The sequence below is a fragment of the Neofelis nebulosa genome, chromosome 1 (assembly GCF_028018385.1).
Source record: "Neofelis nebulosa isolate mNeoNeb1 chromosome 1, mNeoNeb1.pri, whole genome shotgun sequence".
In the NCBI taxonomy this organism is placed as follows: Eukaryota; Metazoa; Chordata; class Mammalia; order Carnivora; family Felidae; genus Neofelis; species Neofelis nebulosa.
Genome location: NC_080782.1, coordinates 171,668,749 through 171,684,913, shown reverse-complemented (window position 1 = coordinate 171,684,913; position 16,165 = coordinate 171,668,749). Strand labels below are relative to the sequence as shown.

The window sequence follows — 16,165 nt, the reverse complement described above, 5'->3', positions numbered from 1 at the left end:
TTTTTCAAAATGGCTCATGGGTTCTTTTGGCCTGACTTTAGTAGTCTTTGTCTAAGCTTCCTTGTTATTAGTATGGCCAGATATCCCTAGCTCATCTTGTATATGCTTCCTATTCCAAATTACCATTTTTCTCCAAAAAGCCTTGGTTTCAAGAACACAATTTAGTGATACTCTTCGCTACTGAGTGGGTCACTGTTTCGAGGGCTTTGCCTGATTTTATTCTGATATTTTCTATTTAAATTCAGGACTCTGCACTTTTACCTAATCTCTTCCATATGACATCTGTATCTCTTCTGTTTCTGTATCCTCCCACCCCACATCAAAACTCTTGATTATCAAATATACAGAGATAACAGACATTAGACTATCTGCCAATTACTCATTATTTTTATTTCACATTTCATAGGCACTAGTCTTAGCATTACAATACCTATTCTAACACAATACAACTAATGGATATTTAAAAAATGCATACATTCTTACCATTTTCCTCTCATTTGTACACTTGTACTATACTCATATTAGCAGAGCAAATAGATATTGCATATTTTTCTCTTTATTTTAATCCTCATGTGGTCCTAGTTAGTCATACACAGTTTAAGAATGTTTGCCACCTGTTCTTATGTTAATGTCTTAGAGTCATTTTTGGAATTCATTTTGGTTGTTTGAAGCATGTTTTTTACTAATTTCCTCAGGAAAGACTCATAGGAACAACATTACTTACATTCTTACATCCTAATAGTAGTTGTTTTCTTTTCTCCTTTAAACTTGAGAGGCGGTTTTCCTAGACATAAGAAAGCTGGATGACATATTCTTTTTCTGGGTATCCTATATATGTGATTCTAATTTCTTCTGACATAAAGCATTCCTGCCAAAAAGTCTGATGGTAATCAAATGTTCTTCCCTTTATAAGCCACTTGTTCATTTTGAGCTGATACCTATTTTTGTTTTCTTTTATTATTATATTATTATTATTATTATTATTATTATTATTGGTTTTAAGTTTTTAAGTTCCAGTTAGTTAGCATGTAGTGGAATATTGGTTTCAGAAGTAGAATTTAATGATCCATCACTTACATATAACACCCAGTGCTTATTACACCCTCCTTAATGCCCATCCCCTAACCACCTCCTCTCTAGTACCCCTTAGTTCTCTATAGTTAAGAGTGATACATTAAAGACATATGTTAAACATATATATGTATATATAATTTTAAGTTATTACATTATATTATTATATTATAATTATAATACTAATTATAATATAATGATATAAAAATATATAATATATAATACATAAAATATATAATATAATAATTAATTATAATAAAATAATATATTAAATATATATGTATATATAATTTTTTAAGTCCTGTAATTTGTCTGCTATATGTCTTATTTTTGGTCATTTGTTATTGATGTTTTCAGTTCCAATATATAGCTTCAAATCTTTTTACATTTCAGAAAAGTTTAATGCTGTTCTGTGCTATGGCTTTTGTTTTCTTCTTTCAGGATCTTTATAATACAGATCTGGGACCTTCACTGAAATTCTTTGATTTGTCAGTTTCTTTCAAATCATTTTCATTTCTTTCTTCATTTCTTTTTGATGTCTTCAAATTTCCTCTTTTTTACTTCCTAGTTTTCTAAAGGCATCATCTGATGTATGTAATCACTTTATGTTCTGCCTAGTTTAGTCTTCATTGCTTTTACTAATAGTGTTGACCCTTGACCAATGCAAGGGTTAGGGGCACTGACACTCCATTCAGTTGAAAACACACACATAGCCTTTGACCCCCCCTCCCCCCCCCCCCCCCCCCCCCCCCCCCGCCAAACTTAACTGCTAACAGCCTACTGTTGACTGGACACCTTACCAATAACACAGTCAACTAACACATTATTTTGTATAACTAACCATATGTATTATATACTGTATTATTACAATAAAGCAAGCTAGACAAAAGAAAATGTTATTAAAAGCATAAGGAGAATACATTTACAGATAGTACTGTGCTGCATTTATCAAAAAATCTGCACGTAAGTGGATGTGCACAGCTCAAATTCATATTGTTGAAGAGTCAACTGTACTTCTTTCCTGAATTCTAGCACCTTATGTATGAATTTCTTACTTTTGTTGCTATTCTAGTCTTATGTAATCTGTATGTCTTTTTAAATTTTATTTATTTATTTATTTATAATTTACACCCAAGTTAGTTAGCATATAGTGCAATAATGATTTCAGGAGTATATTCTGGTGATTCATCCCCTATGTATAACGCCCAGTGCTCATCCCAACAAGTGTCCTCCCTAATGCCCCTTACCCATTTAGCCCATCCCCCCGACAGCCCTTCCAACAACCCTAAGTTAGCTCTGTGTATTGAACAGTCTTTCATGTTTTGTCCCCCTCCCTGCTTTTATATTATTTTTGCTTCCCTTCCCTTTTGTTCATCTGTTCTGTATCTTAAATTCCACATGTGAGTGAAGTCATATGATATCTGTCTTTCTCTAATTGACTTATCTCGCTTAGCATAATACCCTCCAGTTCCATCCCCATATGTCTTTTAACTCATTTTCCCATATAATGCTACCGTTTGAGCCATTGGTAGGTAGGTCTTTAGAGTAAGTTTCACTCTATTGGGACAGTATTCTGTTCCTTATTCTTTGTCTCTTACAATTCTTGTAGGGAATTTGGCTGTGATAAATTTCCATTGCTCATGCTTACACACAGTTTTCCTGAACACCTTAGTATTTCCTTCTAGCTTCAGAGTGTCTTCTTCTGTGGTTTTAACATAGTGAACCATATGGCAGCCTTCTTTCTGAGATTTCCTGGCTTTGTTATAGGGAGCAGACACCACCAATTTTATCTGGATCTACTTTTCCCCTCATCACTCTTGTCACTGGCCTGTCAAGTTTGTTTCCACTCCTGGATGTTTTTCTTTGTGTGGAGCTAAGCAGGTGTGGTCCAGTCTCAAAGACATTACATGCCCTGTAACTAACTTGGCTTCCTCCCCAACAGCACCAATACTATGTGTTATACCCCAAATTCATGTGTTGAAGCTCTAGCCCCCCAGTGTGAAGACATGAGGAGAAGGGGTCTCTGAGAAGTACCTATGTTTAGAGGAGGTCACGAGGATAGCGCCCCATGATGGCATTTGTGCCCTCATAAGAAGAGGAAGAGACCAGAGCCCTCCCTCTTTCTGTCATATGAACACGCAGCCAGAAGGCAGTCATCTGTGAACCAGGAAGAAGAACCAGACACCAAATCTGCTGACGCCTCGATCTTAGGCTTTCCAGCCTCCAGAGCTCTGAGGGATAAACGCTTGTTGTTGAAGTCACCCAGTCTGTGGTATGTGTTGTAGCATTCCAAACAGACCAAGTCACCTTGCAAACCATGTGGCTATTGTTTTGTCTACAGCTGCTTTTACTTGTGGTTTGTGGATTACCTAATTTTGTTGTAAATATTGTCTATGGTTGTTATCTAGGTATTCTATTTACTTTCATGTTATCTAGGTATTCTATTTACTTAATTCAAGGAGATTAAGAAAACTATGCCAATGCTTCTATCATTATGCCGGAAGACTCCTTACATATTTTTTGTTGAATTTTAATGCAGATTTATCATTTTTATTTGTCTTTTCAAAGAACAAAATGTTAGTTTTACTAATATTACTTATTGCTTCTTTTCCCCCTATTTGATTAAAATATACTTATTTTCCCCTCCCACTGTCTTAATGTTTTCTTGGTTGGTATTTTAATAAATTCTTGAGTTAAATATTTGGATGATTAGTGCCAGCCTCTATTATTTTGCTAAATATGCACTCAAGGGTATAACTTTCCCTCTAAAAATGCCTTTGGTTGCTTCTCATAGGTTCAATCTACACAGTGTTTATTAGTTTTCAGTTCTAGAAACTTTTTATTTCCATGTGGTTTCTTCTATGCTGTAGAAATTATTTAAAAGTGATTTTTAAATTTTGAAAAGTGTTGGTGTTTTCTGGTTGTTATTTAGTTTCTAATCTTATTACACTTCTGTTAAATAATGTCTTCTCTAGCATAGTGATTTGGTTCATGTTTAGAATTCCTTTCTGGTATGTAAGTGGTCGTGTTTTGTAAATCATTTAGGTGTGCCTCAATCAAAATATGTGCTCTTGGAGCGCCTGGGTGGCTCAGTCAGTTAAGTGTCCAACTTCTGCTCAGGTCATGATCTGAGCTGGTGACTTCTGTGTGGACAGCTCAGAGCCTGGAGCCTGCTTTTGATTCTGTGTCTCCCTCTCTTCTGCCATCCCCCACTCATGCTCTCTCTCTCTCTCTCCAAAAAAATAAATAGAAAATTAAAAAAAAAAAAGAATGTTCTCAAGTCGCTAAATGAAGAATTGTATAAATGCCCACTACAGGAAGCTAGTCAACTGTGTATTTCAAATATCCTAAATCCTTATTAATTTTCTTGGCTCTTTGATCGTGTACTAAGGTATCTTACACATATTTGTAATTTAATTTTCAAATTAATACTCATAGGTATGTGTTATTATCTCTTTTTCACAGGTAAGAAATCTGACAATCATAGAAATTATGTTGCTTAGGTCACTCAAATTATAAATTAAAATATTATAATTAAGTCTAGATTATATAGCTCAATGTTCAAATCTCATCACTAAACATGTGTATCTAAAATGTCACAAGGCTTAACAGTATAAAAAAAGGATTTTCCAAACTATACTGTAATACAATGCTGTTTATTTGACATGAAAGGTTTGGTTTATACATATAACTTGTTCTTATCCCAAATCTTATGCAAGATCTAAACTAGCACGTTTTTCCTTTGTTCCGTACGTATATGCATACCTGATTTTCAGAATAATGACCCTGAAGCACGAAAGGAGATCAATAACTTTTCTCACCTATTAATACCAGTATGATAAGAGTATTTATATTTTACATTTACTGATTGCTGAAATCTGGGATCCATCACAACTTTCAATTAAGTAGAATATTAATTCATTTATTCAACCACCAGGGAGTAACCCTAGACTATCAGGGAATAGTAGCTTCCTTTGGAATGCTGCTGTGCTTAGTCTGAACACCTGTATTCTCTGGTAACCTCCTTCAAAATGAAGCCATTAGTATTTACTTGAGACAGAAAACCATAGCTATTCTAAGTATTCAGCTCACTTTTTCTGATTTGGAGTTGTTAACAACGTATTTCTGTTTGTAACTGAGAAAAAGTTTGAGAGTCATGTTTTTCCTTTTTTCATTTTTCAAATATTAACAGGCTGACAATAAATGGAAATGCATTTATAAAAACATATGACCATAAAGCACAAAACCATGGCCCAATGAACAGGGCTTGATGAATGTCATTTCTGCTGGAAAGGTGTAGTGTAATTATTGTAATTAGCTGCTTTATTGAATAAGTCTCCCACATAAAATGTCATAATTGGAAATAAGCAATTACTTAAAATTACATAGGTTGAAGGTGGTAGGTACATCATTCAGCCGTATTTTAATTTTTCATGCACCTGTGAACTGAAAACTAATACCATGGCGCATAGGACAGATCATGTGTACAGCAGGATGTTTCTATAAAATCAACTTTTTATAAAATTGACATTATGCTTGGAAAGAAAGAATTTAAAAAGGTGATTAGTGTAGGCAGCAGCAAAATTAAAATAGTCACATTACAATGTATGCAAAGGTGAGTACTGTTATAATAGCATGTTATGAAGCTTTGAAATATGCCTTAGAATGTGGATTTTGTGAAAAGGGAGTTTTAGATGATGGGTCAAGAGTTTTGATCTTGTTATTTCAACATTATAAATTCTGAACCCTGAAAAAACACCAGACATAAAACTTTAAAAATATATAAATATGTACACACACACACACACACACACACACACACACCCTTCACAGTCGCCCTTTGGGGCCAAGGGCACCCATACCCATTGATTTCTGCTCTGTGTGTGAAACACCTTTTTATCTTTCTGTGAATTCCACCGGATCATAGGCTCCATATGGTACGGATGGTGGATTCTTTGTCCACTACATTTCTCTCCACTGTCCAGTACTGCCTGTAATTTGTTCTTGAAATGTATTTACAGAATGAATACATTGCTTAATATTAGAGATGACTCTTTTCTGTACTACATTTTTTTTCTTATGAAGTGAATCCTTGAAATAACAAATGTGAATCAGGTAAAAATTACAAAGGAAGCCTATTTATTTTGAAATGCACCAATTCACTTGATAGGAAAATCTTGTGAAACTAGAAACCAGATGATTGGAAACTTAATTGGTTTGACTGTTTTTGCACTAGATTGCATGACAATGCTTTAGTCAGTCGAGCGGCGTTGGAGATTTGGCCGAATCTCCAACAACTTACACATCGCTAGACCAGTGTAATGATGCCGATGATTCAGAAGATGAGGGAGAGCCAGTATCGTCAAAAACAGGTATGCTCAAAGTACGCTACCTACTGGTGGGAAACCATAATATACACTATAATATATACCTAAGCATATCACTTCATGCTTAGAGCTCATATAGACAGAAAGACAAAAACCAAAAACCTGCAGAGATTAAAAAAAAAAAAAAAAGAGTGGATTTATGATTCTGGGAGAAAATGCCAGATGCTTTTAATCATGCAGGTGTTTGTGAATTTAAAATCCCAGGCACTCTGGGAGCAGTGCTTGCTCTCCAATTATGATTCAATTGTATTTGAACTTTAGATCCAAATATACCAGCCCCAGCAACAAATGTTAACACATTGGGATCGGTATTACACTTAACGGGAAAGTAAAACTTAAGAGTAAACTATACTTAAAAGAGAAGAACATTGAGACAGGGGAGTTAAATGTAACTTTCACAGATAGGCTTAGTTGCAAAGTCAGCTCTGATCATTGCTTTGGAGACAGCACCAAAAAATTGTGGTTAAAAGCCTTCTGTATTATCTACAGATGATGCTTGATCCTAGATGCATTTACTTTTGAACTTCAGTGGATGTACACCTAAGGAATTTGAAGTACTTATAATCCCAGACCCAAAATGATTATACCACTAAATATTCTGCAAGAAGAATCACTGACCGGGAATTTCTCCTCTTGTGTTAGCTGACGCCAGGACGCGATTTTTACCTGGACCCCAGCTCACTGTGTGCATAGAAAGGGCCTCAAGAAATAACTGAAATGAAAAGATGTGCACTCAAACTCAGCTGTACTTTGATCTCAGCACGAAAACATACTACAAAGGCCAATCAAAATGAAAGAAAAAGTTTTCATTTATATTTTGTATCTTTTTGTTTCCTCTCCATTATTGTGAATAAATGGACAATCAATCACCTACTAATGCATTTGTAAGCTAAACACAGAAGTCCGGAAGTCCAGAGAGTTTTCACATTCTGTCTGGTGGCTTCTTCCCTCCCCCCCCGACCACATGGTTTGTAACTCTGCTATCCGGCCCCTGGTGAGGTGGTGATGCCATGTAATCTCCCACTGTCCTCCTAGAGATGCGTCTTGAATAGCACCGCGGAGATGCTAAGCTATTATTTTAGAAAATCCTTTCAGAAGAGTAAAAGCCCTAAAGATGAAAATAGGCTGTTCTTCCGCACCCCCCCCTTTTTTTTTGGTGAGTAAATGTTCATCCTGAAAATTATAGATCAGTTAACTTGCTCTGTATGTAGTTACTGGAACAAATCATCAAACACTCTATAATCACACAGAAAAATACAAAACGCTGTCTGGCAATCAACAAGGCTTTGTGAAGAGTAAATCTTTACAAAGCAATTTAATTTACTTTTTGAGAATCTGAGACACTATGTAGGCAATGAGGGTAGTAACTGAAATATCACAAAAAATCAGACTAAAAAAATCATATTCATGAGCAATAAGGAAAATAAATCAATAATTAGTATATTGTGCTTCTTAACTAGACTGTTAGAATTGGAGGTTAATTTGTTTATGTAAAAGTCCTTTGTCTTGACTGATGAATGTAAGTCTATTTGCTTAGTCTGAATTCATGGTATGGTTTAGTATCGGTAATCTTTTTTATCTGGTGTTAGAGGCACGTGACATAAGCTATGCCAGTGCAATGCTAGGCATTTAACATATTATAATCTATTATTTAATCCTCATGACAAACACTGAAAATAAGAATTATCTCTAGAGATGAGGATCGGAACCGACATCACTTATGACTATGACTGGTCATAATCACCATTCTACTCTGCTTCTCATGAAGTTATGTCAAGCATCTTCGGTGTCCTGTGCTTTTCCACAGGCTTCCCTCTCTGCCTGGAACACCTTCCTCCTACAATGCTCAAGCTTCCTGCTCCTGTAAGGGATCCTGTCTCAGGTTCCTGCAACAATTTTTACCCCCCTGCATTTACACGTTTGTCCCCACGAGACTAAAAGCCCCTAAAGGGCACTGCTCACATTTTGCTCAGTGTTGAATTTTCAGGTGCCAGAGGAACAACAGGTGTTCCATAAATGTTTGCTGAATGACTGAGTGAAGCTGAAGACTTATGGAAATAAAAAGGGCAAAGAAAACATAGTAATTACTTGTATCACTTCCCTCACTTTGTACATGTGTTAGCTGATAATTGTGGAGGCTTACTGTGGAACTTGCTGTATATGCTTAGCAGAAAGGAGGCAGGTAAGACAGAGGCAGATGTTGCCCTATTGTCAGAGAAATACTCTATATTTTTTTAACTTTATTTATTTATTTTGAGAGAGACAGAGATAGCATGCATGAGTGGGCCAGGGGCAGAGAGAGAGAAAGAGAGAGAGAGAGAGAGAGAGAGAGAGAGAGAATCCCAAAGAGGCTCCATGATGCCAGCACAGAGCACGATACGGAGCTTGAATGCACGAAACTGTGAGATCATGACCTGAGCTGAAACCAAGCTCAGGCTGATGTGAGTGTGTAGTTCCTTCATGTTCTCCACACGCTGTGAGGTTTTGACCCCAGAAAGGGCACAGCAGCCAAGGCAGCAGGGCAGAAGGATTGGCGAGCTCAGCTAAAGGGCAGAGAGAGTCGCCAGTTCCAACCAACCACAGTGCAAACCTTGACATTATGGAGACGATTCACCTGTGAATGGGCTGCTTTTATTACCAGAGCCACTGGAGAAGCACGTTCACACCTCAGTTTACTAAAAACACTCTACTAAAGAAACCCAGGGTTTAGTTTCAATAATCTGGACAAAAAATGGGTAGAAAACCATTGCCCGATTTCCTTCTGCTTGGAAAGTACAAACGTCCTCTCAAGAGATGCAGGTTTATCCTTTAACCAGGAGAGGGAACCCCTGGCCGACATCCCAGGTGTGGGAGAGTAGGAGGAGAAAGGAATGAGGGAATTAGCCTTGGGAATGCCATTTTCTATGGAGTCTGGAAGGGCAGCCATTCACCACAAGGGAGAAGTTGGAAAGCACTGTTTCCTGTCTTTTTTTTTTTAAGTTTATTTATTTATTTTGAGGGGGAGAGGGGCAGAAGGGGAGAGAGAGAGACAGAGAGAGAGAGAGAGAGAGAGAGAGAGAGAGAGAGAGAAAGAGAGAGAATCCGAGCAGGGTCCACACTGTCAGCGCAGAGCCTGATGAACGGCTTGATCCCACAAACCGTGAGATCATGACCTGAGCTGAAATCAAGAGTCGGACACTCAACCACCTGAGCCACCCAAGTGCCCCTCTGTCTTTTTCCTTTAGGATCTGCAACAACAACTTAAAGATTTTATGTTTTTGTTTGCTTACTGTTTATGGGGAGAAGGACAGGTATTTTAAACTACATGATAAAGGTGATCAGGTCCCTGCAGCATAAGGTTGCCATGGAATTATTTATGGTTGTTCAAAGCCAAGGTCATAACTCGGACAGTACCCTGCCCAGCATGTGCCTTTGTGCCTTCATGTTCCTCCAGTTGCATAACCAAAACCACCCCCACCGTTCGTTGTCGTGTTTTCTTTTTTATCCCTTAACTTATGATCTTCATGTTCCTGGGGACTCAGTATTTTCCTTGACACGAGGTCAGCTTTGCGGGACTCAGAAGTTTCTCCTTACAGGTCAGCGTTAATGGAAAAGTTTTACTTTAGTGCTCCTTTTTTTCATGTCATGGGAATCACTGTTAGACCGGCCTCACATTTTCTTTTTATTTCTTACTACCCTTTGAGGAAAAACAGCCTCAATCTGTGCTGTACCACGCTGGAGAGTTTCTTCATATAGAGAGAAAGCCCTTGCCATCCACTGGACACTGCCAGGCATTTCCAAAGGCAGCTGGGGCTGTCACAGAAATTTCCAAGTGCTCGCCGAAAAATATTTTATCAGAAGCTACAAAGGGTATGGTCTCTATTCAGGATTTTTGTCATGTGCTTATGTAATTTTATGTGGCTTTAGGGTTTTTAAGTAAAAATTTAAAAAAGGCTTGGCATGTTTACAAATACAAATACTAGACTGCTTCCTCTTCAATTTCTGCTCCCCTGGGGCATCCTCATGCTGACATTCGTTAAGCGGGCTTCTCTGTGTCGGGTTTTCTGGGCTAATGGCACTCAACACAGACAACAAATCCCAGGTACTTCTGAGGACGGCCAGGAAGCGATGGCAGCTGAAGCTGCAAACACTGGAACGTCAAAGGAGGGAAGTTGACTTTCCCTGCAGCCTAAATAAAGCCAAGGCTTTAAGAAGCAACAGTAGCGTGGGTAAACCTTCTCGCTGCTGCCATGATAGGGTAGTGGCTACTGAGATGAAGAGAAAATATGTTCTCTACACCCCACCTTGCCAACTGGAGCATGTCTCCAGAGAATGGAGCTCACGAGGAGATAAATAATATTCTCCCAATTGTAGATTATCCAGATAGGGGCCAATGAAGCTTGCCTGGGGTGAAGGATAACCTAACCATCACTATAATTTTCCTGGTACAAGAGCAGCTATTGTGTGTTTGAATCAACCAAACTTATAGATTGGGGGATGCCTGTTTTCATGAAAAAATTCTAGTATCTTCTATTAATTTTTTTAAAAATTTATTTATTTATTTTGTGAAAGACAGAGAGAGCTGGGGAGGGGCAGAGAGAGAGGAAGAGAGGGAGAATTCCAAGCAGGCTCCACATGGTCAACGTGCAGAGCCCAAATTGGGGCTAGAACTCATGGAAACCGTGAGCTCATGACCTGAGCCGAAATCAAGAGTCGGATGCTTAACTGACTGAGCCACCCAGGTGCTCTAGTTCTAGTCTCTTTTACAATGCTGAGTGATTTAGATACCACTGAGGAGCAGTGCCTGTGCTAGTTCATTATATTTTAGGATATTATGTTCTCATAACTGTACAATAATGGAATAAAATTGTAATTGTTATCTTACTTTCAGTTAGTGAAAAATAATGTTAAATGAGAAAGTAGACAGAAGCCACAAAAATATAAGGACATTGAAGAAGTCAGAAATGGCATCTGAAATCCTCAGACAGTGATATAGCATGGGGATTGCTAGGGGAGGGAGATGGTGGGCACCCAGAAGGGTGGGAGGGTGTGCCCCCCTTGGAACCCCCACACACCTGCCAAGAATCTTTATTTTTTTTCCTCACCAATTTCAAAATATTTTGTTCAGAAAGTGTGAGAAATGTCGTATTTGCTTTCAGAGAGAAAATAAATGATCAGGGACTAATTTCAATTTTGTGTTTCCAGTGGAATAAAGTTATTAGTGACTTAAAAGAGCATGTTGTGGATTTATGCCCACTTGGGGCATTAACGGCCACCAGCTCTCGGCATTCTTTGTGGAGATGGCTGGTCATGACAACCACAGCCCAGGCTGGGGGTTCATTCCATACCTCTGGCTTAAAGTCTGCATTTGAAATAAAATTTAAAAATAAACATTCTCTGTTCTAGTATGTAAAATGCGATTTCACACTGAGTGGCTGAAACCAGGCCACTATCCCTCCACTTGATTGTCCACTAACACATGCAGTTCCTCGTGTATGCCCTGGACACAGTATTGAATGAAATGTAACAACTGTGGACAAGAAATGTGACAAATTTAATATTTTTAAAAAAACAAAGTCTTTACTGAGGGTTAAGAATATTGCTTGTATGTGTACACACGCATGCAAATGCACATTTTGTGGGTTTTTTTTCCACTCAAAATTTAAAGGCAAAGAAAGATCTCAGTTGAGATCAATTCAGTGGCTTGGAAGATATAGTGGAATAAATATTTCAAAGCACAGAAGAAAAGCAGAGCGATGGCAATCATGAGGGAAAAAGTAAGAGGGAAATAAAGGGCCAGATGGAAAAGTAATAATTGAACAAATAGTAAATGAAAATTTCCCTGACAAATATCTCAGTCTGCAAACTGAAAAGACTCCCCATTTGGGGCAGTTCTGATGAGAAACGACATACAAAGTATATCCTGGTAAGGCTTCTGAGCCCCAGGGATATGTAGAAAGTCTTAAAAGCTTCCCCAAACCAGAAAGCCTACCTGCTAACCAACCAACCAACCAACAACCAAAGAAAAAACTAATTATATTCATATGAAAAAAAAATGACAGTGGCATCAGACTTGTCATCTACAACGTTGGAATCTAGAAGAGAGAGAAATAGCATCTGTAGGTGACTGAAAGAAAATAAACAGGGAGAGACATCGTACAAGGAGTTCATTATTGTAACTGAGAACAAAATCACTGGGCTGCAGCACATGATGAGTGCTGGGAGAGTTAGAGGGGAGAGGTGGGGAAGGGCAGGAGAAAAGCAACAGAGGGGAAAGGCTAATCCTCGTGGGATGGGAGAGCAGGGGAAAGAGGATGATGGGGCTGGTATTTTATTTTCACGTGATAATGAGAAATATGTATTTGATTCTAAGCAACAGAAAAAGGGTGGCCCCAATTTAATGGAATAAAAAGTGAACCAGGACTTTTCGCCTGCAAGTGAACCCTAATGTTTAAGATCTGTTACAAACTCTGTAACTGGTCATTCATTTTCTAACTGTGGAATCAGAGGGAAAAAATTCCCTATCAACTATTGAATGACAGATAGATCACAACATGATTAAGACAACACATAGTGATAATTGCCACCACATACTAAGCACTTAATAAGCGGTAGTTATGTTGACTGATTTTTTTTTTCTAATGTTTATTTATTTTTGAGAGAGAGAGACAGAGTGCAAGTGGGGGAGGAACAGAGAGTAGGAGACACAGAATCTGAAGCAGGCTCCAGGCCCTGAGCTGTCAGAGCCTGATGCATAGCTCGAACTTATGGACGGCGAGATCATGACCTGAATCTTAGTCAGACGCTTAACTGACTGAGCCACCCAGGAGCCCCTTGACTGATTTTTATAACTTGCTCTGGTTTTTCTCCCTAGTGTAATAACTGGAATAAACATGGTCTCTTGAAAAAGCAACACACAGGCCACCCTTAAACCTGGGGTGACCGCTGGCAATCAGAACCCTTCTGCAAGTAAGAAAATGCAGGGTTGGGACGCTCTCTACCCATCAAAGTCACAGGGCTGCTACCTGGCACGGCTCAGAAGCTGACGTGTACAAATGCAAAACTGAAATTCATAAATAATACCAATGTCAGGTTTAAAAATTTCTTCTACAAATAAAATCATTTTCTTCATTATTGTCCTGAGACCTTCGATTTCAGGACCCCATAGAGCCTTGCAATTATGTAAAACATACGTGCTTAAGAAAACTTTGGTAATTTGAAGCAGTGGATTCTTACTTTTTGGTCAATGTATTTGTTGTCTTCTATTGCGGACCGTTTGGAGTGATCACAGGACGAGGAAGAGGTGGAAGGGAGGCTCCGTAACAGGCAGCAGGTGTCCTGTTGCTGGCGATCGATGAACTGCTTCATGAAACTCTCCCTTTGCAAATGAAGTACAGACACACACATGTCAAGCATTGTTAAATAAAATGGAGCACGTGGTGGCGTTTTACACCTGTGCATTTGCTTGAGCTAAGATAGAGATGACAGAAGTTCAGAGAAAAAAAGACCCAGGACATTCACTTTCTAATGTCCCCTCTTTGTAAAGGGAGCTTTCCTACTATTCTTCATTCCTCATCTTATATTCTAATAAACTTTTGCCTGCTGCTAACAAAAGAAAGAAAGAAAGAAAGAAAGAAAGAAAGAAGACACATCATGCCAAGAGCAGTGTTTAAATTTAATTAGCAAAATAATTAATTTAGAGAAAGCTTCCTGAATCTTCAGTTTTGTTTAAAAAAGCAATGCCCCTGAAATAACTTTTAAGCAATAATATTCAGTCATTGATGGTAGTTTTTTTGAATCTCATTGTGGTAATAAGATACTTCTTTTCCTCCTCTAAGACTTAGAAGAATTAGTTCATCTCTCCGAACTTCCACTCATCATAAGAATTATCGAGAGATAATTTTACATTTAAAGATTAAAAATAACTCAAAGAAACTTGCTTTATCTCATCTCCAAAACATGGTGAGAATGCAAATAACACCTTTTCATACAACCACTAGTCTTGAATCTAATATGTGGCTCTTTTATCCTTCCTATTTTCTTTTTCTTTAAAATTTTTTAATATTTATTTTTGAGAGAGAAAGACAGAGACAGAGCACGAGTGGGGGGAGGAGGGGCTGAGAGAGAGGGAGACACAGAATCCAAAGTAGGCTCCAGGCTCCAGGTTTCTCAGCACAGAGCCTGACGGGGGACTTGAACTCATGAGCCTCAAGATCATGACCTGAGCCGAAGTTGGACGCTTAACCGACTGAGCCACCCAGGTGCCCCATACTTCCTACTTTCAAGTTAAAAAATTATTTTAATCAGAAATGCAAATACGTTTCCATTTGAATTTTAAATATTATGGCACCATATCCAGTCTCACATTTTTATAACCCCCCCACAGGATTGTTTTTAGAACTAGTTACATAAAAATGTCAAATTTCATACTATTCTGGTTCTATTTGTGATTTTTGAGCTACAACTGAAATAAAATCCTTTAATTATTAAAAATAAGGGTTTGAACACATCCTTTATGCAAATGCTTAACTGAAGGGCAAAGGGGTAGAAGATAAAATTAGTATAAGTGGGAAATGCCACATTTCTTCTTTTAAAAGAGGAAGACAAGGACCCATTAGAGCCTAAGGTGAGTGTGCTGGGCAAGCCATGTCACCAGAATTTTCCTACTAAGGTTGTGTCCATGCTACATTAAGGACAGTTTAAAGATTTGGAGGAACGACATACCATTCTCTCCCACAATAGTTATGTTGGTTTATGATGCGTAAAGAAACAATGGCAACACACTTTTGAGCAGGTCTTTGTAATGCACTACTTGTTCTCTAAGATGCATTAAAGAATTTTTAAACTTGACAAAAGCGTGAAAGACAAATTATACTGGAATCAGACATGACGTTCTAAACAAATGCTGTCACAGCAGGACAGAAACCTGGCTGGTGGCATTTCTCTACTTCCTTGAAAATAAAAGGCTTCAAGAGGCAAGTTTATCCTTATATGGTTGAAAGTCAGGGGTCGGTGTCTACCTGCAGCTGTGAGCACCCGTGCCCGTTACCTGGGGAGTCGAATCCCTGAGGAGCATCTCGGGAAGAAGCAGGGGGAAGCGCCTAATGCCACCATCAAATGACTGCTCCGAATATATCGCTTAAAGGGGTCAATGGCTTTTAAAACAGAGGTAGAGAGAGTAGAAACATAAATAACGTAAAAATAGGAAAAAAATACCCTTCTTTTAAACATGAACTTGAAAGAAGGACTGATGCAGATTCAAGATAACTCTTTGACAGTGTATTTGGCACATATGAAATAAGTATGTTAATACCTGATTTTAGGAACTGTAAAATCTGAAGGAAGCTTTGAGATTTTCACCATTTGCGGTCTGTTTGGAAATTTTTCAAAGATTCGAAGTCGCAAAGGGAGCTTCTCTTTGGTGTCTGCATTGGCTTCACTTTGCTTTAACTAAAGAAAAAAATAGAAAGAAGACAAGGGGGAACTTGGCTTACTGCAAGTCACGGAGTACTTGAGTTTTCGAATCAAGGAAACGGTGAGTTGGTGCACGACGGACGGTAGATGGCAGCAGAGACCCATCAAGTGCGTTACTGTCTCCCGCCATCTACCGCTCTCTCCGTGCACAAACTTGAAAACAACCCGGAAAACAAACCCAAAACTAAACCAAGCAAAAAACTAGCCCAGAAAAAAAAATAATGAGAGGAAACACTTATTGTTATTTTATTCCC

General features: G+C 38.2%; 1 protein-coding gene across 8 annotated transcripts in view; it reads right to left on the bottom strand.

The window, feature by feature from the left end:
* Nucleotides 1-16,165, bottom strand: part of NALCN (sodium leak channel, non-selective) — a 333,612-nt gene that overhangs the window by 80,038 nt on the left and 237,409 nt on the right. For all 8 annotated transcript variants that reach the window (XM_058743569.1, XM_058743534.1, XM_058743516.1 and 5 more), the window contains 2 exons: nt 15,751-15,887; nt 13,674-13,815 (listed from right to left, as the gene is read on the bottom strand). In XM_058743569.1, the coding sequence (XP_058599552.1) occupies nt 13,674-13,815; nt 15,751-15,887 (279 nt within the window). The remainder of the gene's footprint in view (nt 1-13,673; nt 13,816-15,750; nt 15,888-16,165) is intronic.